General features: G+C 60.0%; 1 protein-coding gene across 1 annotated transcript in view; it reads left to right on the top strand.

The window, feature by feature from the left end:
- The window catches only part of CLCN7 (chloride channel, voltage-sensitive 7), a gene marked incomplete at both ends in the record, with an annotated part of 9972 nt that overhangs the window by 1054 nt on the left and 934 nt on the right, over window positions 1–7984 (top strand). The window contains 14 exon segments of the mRNA XM_008945319.1: window positions 209–271; window positions 817–900; window positions 1050–1143; window positions 1554–1618; window positions 2044–2160; window positions 2496–2550; window positions 3090–3150; window positions 3896–4034; window positions 4287–4380; window positions 5680–5849; window positions 6176–6227; window positions 7082–7209; window positions 7374–7459; window positions 7757–7884. Of these exon segments, the coding sequence (XP_008943567.1) occupies window positions 209–271; window positions 817–900; window positions 1050–1143; window positions 1554–1618; window positions 2044–2160; window positions 2496–2550; window positions 3090–3150; window positions 3896–4034; window positions 4287–4380; window positions 5680–5849; window positions 6176–6227; window positions 7082–7209; window positions 7374–7459; window positions 7757–7884 (1336 nt within the window).

The following is a 7984-nucleotide window of genomic DNA, read 5'->3' as shown; positions in this document are numbered from 1 at the left end:
TCCCGCCCTGGGATCAGCAGCTGGTGTTGCAAAGAGCAGCTTGGGGTCCTTTACTGCTCTGCTGAGACAAAGTTGGCCAACCCTGTGGCCATGGTGGGGACTGAGGATGACAGTTCTGCCCCGGTGACCGGCCGGGTCCGCGTCCCCCCACGGCCCCGTTCCTGTGCCACCCGTGTGACGTGCTGTGTCTGCTCTCTCTGTTTTGCAGACCCTGGTGATCAAAGTCTGCGGGGTCATCCTGTCGGTGGTGGGCGGCCTGGCCGTCGGGAAGGTGATGTGCACAAAGCTCTCTGGCACGCGTGCCACGGCCTGTCACCGGGCACCGTGCTGGCCACGGGACGCTGGGGGCCCTGCTGGGACTTCCCAGCTTTATTCCTTGGTCTGCTGGCCGCGGTGACTGTGGCGTGGCCAGGCCTGGGGAGCCCCCAAGGTGCGTGGTGCCACCGAGCCAGCCCGTGTGGGGCTCTGCTGAGGGCAGGAGAGCAGCAGTTTATGTCCATCGGTGGTTGTCCCTCTAAGTGGTAGATGGGGGAGACCTGGCTGCCTCCCTGGGACCCTTTTAGCTTTCTGGGATTGAAGGCAACCAAGGGAAGCCCCTGTCCCCTTGGCTGGGTGGAGTGCTGGTGGGAACAGGAGTTGGCCGTGGGAGCCGCTTGTTGGAATGAGGATTTAAGGGAGGGAACATGGCAAAGTTTGTATTTCCCAGAGGGAAATCCTCCCAAACCAGGGCTGTGACCTGGTGAGCAGCATTGAGCTGTCCCTGACTGCCCCTGGGGTTCTTCCTTCTCCAACCTGACCCTGCTCTCCTGCCCATAGGAAGGCCCCATGATTCACTCAGGAGCAGTGATTGCTGCTGGCATCTCCCAGGGAAGATCCACTTCTTTAAAGCGAGACTTTAAGGTGGGTGCTGCAGTTGCCCTTCCTGTGCCCAAACTGGGCTGTTCCTCGGGGTCACACTGGTGGCTTGAGGTCCTATATGGCATACCCTGTGTCTCCTCTAAAGCAATGCCTGTGGCCAGCCCTGAAGCTGCTTTGCTTTGGTCTTTCAGATCTTCGAGTACTTCCGCAGAGACACAGAGAAGAGGGACTTCGTCTCGGCTGGAGCTGCTGCTGGGGTCTCAGCTGCCTTTGGTGCCCCCGTGGGTGTGTGTCTGGGCTCTCTGATGCTGGATCTCCTGCAGTAGGTTGCTCCCCTTGCATGGAGGCAGCTGTCAGGATCTGCCCAGGGCAGAGTCCTGGAGGCAGGAGTCCTCCCACAGAGCGCCCGGTCCCGCTCCAGGCTGTCCTGGCACAACACACAGGTCTTGGGAAGAGAGAGGGGCAACCCAAATGTTGCCCCCGTGGGCTGGAGGAGGGCAGTGGAGGGGCTTTGCTGCGATCAGTACACAACTGATGGCTTGATGGGCTTGCTGGTCCCTTCACTGGCACGTGTGAGGTCTGGTTCTGTGTGGGGCACATGGGCTGGGGTGAATTTGGGTGCCTCGGGTGGTCCTGTGAGTCAAGGGTCTGTGGCACGTGCCCCTTGTGAAGATGTTTGTGTCTCATGTTTGCAGGGGGTGTCCTCTTCAGCTTGGAGGAAGGGGCTTCCTTCTGGAACCAGTTCCTGACGTGGAGAATTGTAAGTGCTGGAGGGCAGGAGCAGTAAATTGAGGGCTGCTGGCTCTGGTGTGAGGCCTTGCCTCTTCTCAGTTCCCTGCAGCTCCAGGTCTCCTGCCATCCCTGCCCCAGGGATCAGCATCCCAGCTCCCCTTCTGTGCCCTGGTACTCAGGGGCTAAATTTGGACCTGGCAGAGCCCTGCCTTGCAGCCAGCTCCTTTCCATGGGAGATATCTTGGGCTGTGCCTCACAGCAACAGAGAGGCAGGAGGAGGAGCAGGAGCGAGCCCCTGGTCCGTGTAAGCTGCCCAGGAGACGTGTCCCCTTGTCCCCACCACACCATGGGTACCAAACCCTACCCAAGGGCCTTGGAGGGGGGTTTGTGGGAGTGCTGGGGGAACAGGGGTGGGGACATCTGGCAGTGACACTGGGCTGCATCTCCTTACAGTTCTTTGCCTCCATGATCTCTACATTCACTCTGAACTCAGTCCTGAGCGTTTACCACGGCAACGCTTGGGATCTCTCCAGCCCTGGGCTCATCAACTTCGGGAGGTTTGACAACGAGGTATAGCAGATAACCCCCACGCAGGGCTCTGCTGGGCTGGGGCCTGGACACAGCCCCTGGCAGCCTGGGGCCACCAGGCTGTCTGTCCTACATCACCCTGGGGCAGAGGTGGGCTCTGCCCTAGCAGGCTGTGGGCTCTGGCCCGATCCCAGCTCCGGCAGCCCCAGCAGAAGGTTATTCCACAGCCACTGCTGGGTCTGGGGGCTGCAGGGTGTCCAGGGGAGACTTTGGGGTGGCTCTGGGAGCCACTCGCCAGTGCAGACTTGTGCTGTCCCAGCAGCCACTGACTGCAGATGGGCTGGGAGACCTGAAATGTGTTTGTTTCTTGCTTGCAGAAAATGGGATACACGATCCAGGAAATTCCTATCTTCATCTTCATGGGAGTGGTTGGTAAGAGTGCTGCTCTTTCCATTTGATTTGTCTGAGTTGTTTCCCCTGTTCTCTGTCTGGGTCTAAAAAGCTTTGGGATCCAGTTTCCTGGGGAGAATGGGAAATCCATTAAAATCTGGAGCAGAGACTGCTTGTGAGGCTTATGTGGGGGTGAGAGCTGGATCCTGGGCCAGCCCTTACCCTGTAGCAAAGGCAAGTCCCTTTAGTCCCTCCCCTGCAAAGCCATGGGGTGTGCTCAGTGCATCGCAGTCGTGGGCAGCCCCTTGACTTCAGATGAGCTGCCCTTATCCCTCTGGAGGTGGCCTGTCTCTCACCTGCCTAGTGCCAGCACTGTCACCCTGTCCCCTGGCCACCCTGGTACTGCCAGGCTCCTCTTGGTGTCAGGTTCTGTCTGTCTTTGCAGGGACAGCGTCCATGTGTCCTGGGGCTGCTGGTCACACTGCAGGGGTTGTTGATGTCTCCTTGGGCTCTGTGGGTTCCCTGGGAGTGTAGGAGAGCCTGGCACCCACGTGCTGAGCTTTTCCTCTTTGCATTCACAGGTGGGATCCTTGGGGCACTGTTCAATGCCCTCAATTACTGGTTAACGATGTTCCGGATCAGGTAAGAGCTCGTGGGGAGCTGAGGTGACTGACGTGGGTTGGCTGGTGCCTTCCCTACTCTCTCAAAGCAGCATCCCCAGCCAGAGCAGGGCTGTAATCTCACACTTAACGTGAGCAACAGCAGCCCCAGGAAGCTGGAAGGGAAAGGTGCCACGTGCCTCTGGCTGCCTGCGGTCGAGGCTGTGACCAGCAGCGTCCCACCATGGCTCTGACCCTGCTGAGCATGTCCCCTTGGTGACCTCAGGGCCCAAAGAAGTGTAGAAACTGTGCAGTCCTGACTGTTAGGTGCTTCTGTGAGGAACGAGAGAATGGAGAGAGCTGCTAAAGCCATCAGAGCCCTGTGTGGCCAGTACCTGTCACCAGCTTTTCAAGCACCAGGACCAGCCTCGTGGCCTCAAGGGGGATGACCTGTGGCAGTGGAGTGCAGAGGCCTAGGCTGCAGCTTTCTGGGCTCAGCTCTTCACTGTCTCCCCTGGTTTGGTCCAGGTCACCCCAAACTTTCCTGACCCCGTGCAGGGGAGGCAGGCAGGTCTGCTGGAGCCAGCTGGGTGAAGCTGCTCCTGCTGCTGTCCTCCCACCCCAGCTCCCCATGGCATCTTCACTGGAGCACAGAGCTCAGGACAGTCTGGGAGGAGGACAGAGGCAGCCAGCCTGTCTGTATGGTCCCACTGGACATGCTGAGGGGCTGTGGGTGATCCTGCCTGTGCCCTCCAGGTGCCACCCTCACCCCTCTGCTCCCTTTGCAGGTACATCCACCGGCCCTGCCTCCAGGTGGTGGAGGCCATGCTGGTGGCAGCAGTGACAGCAACTGTGGGGTTTGTCATGATTTACTGCTCGAGAGACTGCCAGCCCATCCAGGGGAGCACGGTGGCGTATCCCCTGCAGGTAGGAGATGCCAGAGAACAGCCCCACAGGGTGGGGGGCACCCTGAGCTGAGTGAGGAGACAAGGCAAGACCCTGCTGGGTTATGGCCGGGGACCTCACAGTGGATGCCCTCTGCTGCAGGCAGAGCTGGAGACCTGAGCTCAGTGCCCAGAGCTGCCTCCTTGCTGGCACATGTCCCCCTGAGCCTGGGCAGCCCTCTCTGCTGTAGGGCAGCCCATATCTGCCACATGTAACTCTTTTCTTTCCCCTCAGCTTTTCTGTGCTGATGGAGAGTACAACTCCATGGCCACTGCCTTCTTCAACACACCTGAGAAGAGTGTTGTCAACCTCTTCCACGATCCTCCAGGTCCGTGCACACAGCGAGCGGGTCCCTGAACGTGAGCAGGGCAGGGCTGGGTGGCACGAGGTGGCCAACCTGGTCTGGCTGCTCGTGGGACAGCCACAGCCCCGTGGGACCCAGCAGGGCACTGTGCCTGCTCCTTTCCTGCACTGGTGGTAGAAGGAGGAGAGATGGGTGCTGTGCCTGGTGGTGCCTACAAGCTTGGCCAAAGGGCTGTGGTGCTGGGGGCCTGGGAATGAGGACCTGGTTTTGTTCCTGCATGTTTCCAAGCTGTCACTTCTGAGTTGCGTGGGAGCGTGTCTGGCCCTCGCTGCCTGGCTGAAGTCTGTCCTGGAAATGTCCTTGGCTGTTTTCTTAATTAGCAGGGATTCTTGCCCCACAATGGCTTTACCTTCTGGGCAGGTTGCGGAGGTGGATCTTGGGGTTTGGATTTGCTTGAGAAATTTGGCTCCCAGGTTCCAGCTCCCGTTTCCCTTGCACCTCGTGTAACAACAGTGTGCCCTCTGCCTGCTGGTCTGAGTTTCATCCCCAGCTACATGTAGGGAGGGAGCAGACAGCTCTGAGCTTCTAGACTCTCAGCCCAGAGAGTGCAGCTTGGCCACCTGAAGCCAAGTGACGACCGTCCTGTGTCTCAGGGCCACTCCATGCAGTGCTGGGTCCTCCCTGTCCCAGGCTTTGCTGTGAAGGAGAGCTTGCAAGTACTTGTTTAAACTAGACCAAGCTGCTCAGAGATCTGAAAATAGCAGCAGGCTGAGCCCTGGGGACAGCAGGGTCTTGCTGTGATGGCACAGCCTGTACTGTGGGGTGGCTTGGGACTGGCTGGAGCAGCTGTGGGACAGGAGGGGCTTTGCAGAACCGACTCTACTGAGCTGATCCTGAAGCTGGCAGTAGGAGCCCTGCCAGCTCACCAGCAGCTCTCCTCCTGCCCTTGTCCTCCAGCACTTGTGGTCCCTTGGGGCTTTGAAGTTGGTCACGCTGCCACGTGGGAGGCTGGGAACCACAGGGCTGGGAGAGGACGGGTCATCCCAGGCCACGAGATGGAGGAGAGGCCTCCAGATGGTGGGATGGGAAGGTTTGGGATGGCACTGGCCAACTGGTGGAGCCCTTGAGGGGTCAGAGACAACCTAAAGAGCAGGTTTGAAAGGCTCGGGCTGCCAGGGCAGAAGGTGCACACGAGGAGAGGGGCTTTCAGCACTTGGAGTGTCATGGGGCTGCTGCTGTCTGTCCTCCCATGGCCACAGCCCATCGCAGTGTCCTCTGGGCTGTGGGACCACCACTTGACTCTCCATTCTCTCTCCACTTCAGGTTCCTACAACCCCATGACACTGGGCATGTTCACACTGATGTATTTCTTCCTGGCCTGCTGGACCTACGGACTGACAGTGTCTGCAGGGGTCTTCATCCCCTCCCTGCTGATCGGGGCTGCCTGGGGGAGGCTCTTTGGCATCTCCCTGTCCTACCTGACCAAAGGCTCGGTGAGTCCTTGGTGGGATGGGGTGTTGGGTGGCAGGAGCCAGGGCACCCAGCCCACCTAACCTGCTGCTGGGCAGGCAGCAGGCATGGAGCTGTCTAAGAGCTTGGCACAGGAGTCTGGAGCAGGTTGGCTTGTCACTTGATGTCATCCTGAGCTGGGTCTGGGCTTTCCCATGTCCCAACGGAGCCCTGCCAGCAGCTGGGTGGTTTGGGCACCCTCAGGCACCACTCAGTTTGGAGCAGGGTTTGGGGGCTGGGGCACTGCTGGCTGTCTCTGAACACCCTGGAGACAGTATCTGACTGAGCTTCTTCTCTGTCCTGTGCTCAGATCTGGGCTGACCCTGGGAAGTACGCCCTGATGGGAGCTGCTGCACAACTAGGTGAGTGCCCTGTGGCACAGTCATGGCCACCTCCTGCTCATGCCACAGTGAAGGTGGCATGGGGAAAAAGCAATCCCTGCTTCCCTGGCACAGCTTCTTCCCCAGCTGAAACCCAGCCTGACTGTCAGCTTCCAAGCACAGGCAGCACTGGGGCTCTAGCCAGGGCTGGGCCTGTCCAGGGCACCCCTGCCAGTGTGGGCAGTCCTGGATCGCCATGCAGAGACTTGGGGGCCTGGGGTGTTCTGCTGTCCCCTCACCTCATGTGTCACAGAATGATATACAGAGTCCCAGCAGGGTGGGGGTTAAAAGGGACCTCTGGTGATCATCCCATCCAACCCCCCTGCTCCAGCAGGTCACCCACAGCAGGGTGCCCAGGGTCACAGCCAGGAGGGTTTGGGATCTCTCCAGAGCAGGAGACTCCACAGCCTCTCTGGGCAGCTGGTCCAGGCTCTGCACCCTCACCCCAAAGAAGTTTCTCCTCCTGCTCAGGTGGAACCTCCTGGGTTTCAGTTTGTGCCCATTGCCCCTTGTCCTGTCCCTGGGCACCACTGACCAGAGTCTGGCCCCAGCCTCTTGCCCCCCGGGGCCCTTTAGCTCTTGCTCAGCACTGATCAGATCCCCTCTGAGGCTTCTCTTCCCCAGCCGCACAGCCCCAGGGCTCTCAGCCTGCCCTGCACAGAGATGTTATGGCCCCTCAGCAGCTCTGTAGCCTCCACTGGACTCTCTCCAGTAGCTCCTTGTCCCTCTTGAACTGGACCACATACTGCAGAGGTGGCCTCACTAGGGCAGAGCAGAGGGGGAGGAGAGTTCCCCTGCTCTCCTAAACCCCTGAACCCCGTGGGTGCCTCTCACAGGTGGGATAGTGCGGATGACGCTGAGTCTCACAGTCATCATGATGGAGGCAACAGGCAACGTCACCTACGGCTTCCCCATCATGCTGGTGCTGATGACAGCAAAGATTGTGGGAGACTACTTCGTGGAGGTGAGGGTTGGTGTGCTCACCAGGGCATAGTGACAGGCTGGGGGTCAGGGAAGTGGTGCTGGGGAGCGTGGTGGGGGCGTGCTCCCTCTCAGAGGTGAGCTGCTGCCTGGCTGTACCCTTCCACATCTTGCCAGGCTTCTCTTGACAGCTTGCTCTCGTTGCAGGGGCTCTATGACATGCACATCCAGCTGCAGAGCGTGCCCTTCCTGCACTGGGAGGCCCCGGTGACCTCCCACTCCCTCACGGCCAGGTGGGTGGGCTTGGGGACGCTCCTCACTCTGGGGGTGGCAGCTTTTGGACCGTGCTGTTGGCCTGAGCTGGACACGGAGGCAGTGACACAGTCTGGTCCCAGGAGCCTGCTGTCCCCTGGTGCCACCAGCCCAGCTCCTTCCCCAGAAGGGAGCGTGACCTGTAGTGCATCCCCTCCCCACATCCCTGGCAGATTTTGGGGACAGGAGCAGCCTCAGGGCCGCAGAGGTGTGGATGTTGGGGGGGATATTTGACACATGCAGTCACAGGGCTGTTTCCCACCGAGCCTTCCCTGCAGGGAGGTCATGAGCACTCCTGTCACCTGCCTGCGGAGGATCGAGCGAGTGGGCACGGTCGTGGACATCCTCAGCGACACCTCCTCCAACCACAACGGCTTCCCCGTGGTGGAGAGCAACCCTGATGCCACGCAGGTGGGCAGGGGCCGTGGCTGGGAGTGGGGGGGGACCCCCTGGCTCTACCCCTCACCAGCCCAGTCTCAGTGCCATGCTCTGTCGCAGGTGGCGGG

This window comes from Merops nubicus, unplaced genomic scaffold (genome assembly GCF_000691845.1).
Source record: "Merops nubicus isolate BGI_N331 unplaced genomic scaffold, ASM69184v1 scaffold31158, whole genome shotgun sequence".
In the NCBI taxonomy this organism is placed as follows: Eukaryota; Metazoa; Chordata; class Aves; order Coraciiformes; family Meropidae; genus Merops; species Merops nubicus.
The sequence above is the reverse complement of the archived record's forward strand: the minus strand, read 5'-3'. Positions and strand labels throughout refer to the sequence as shown.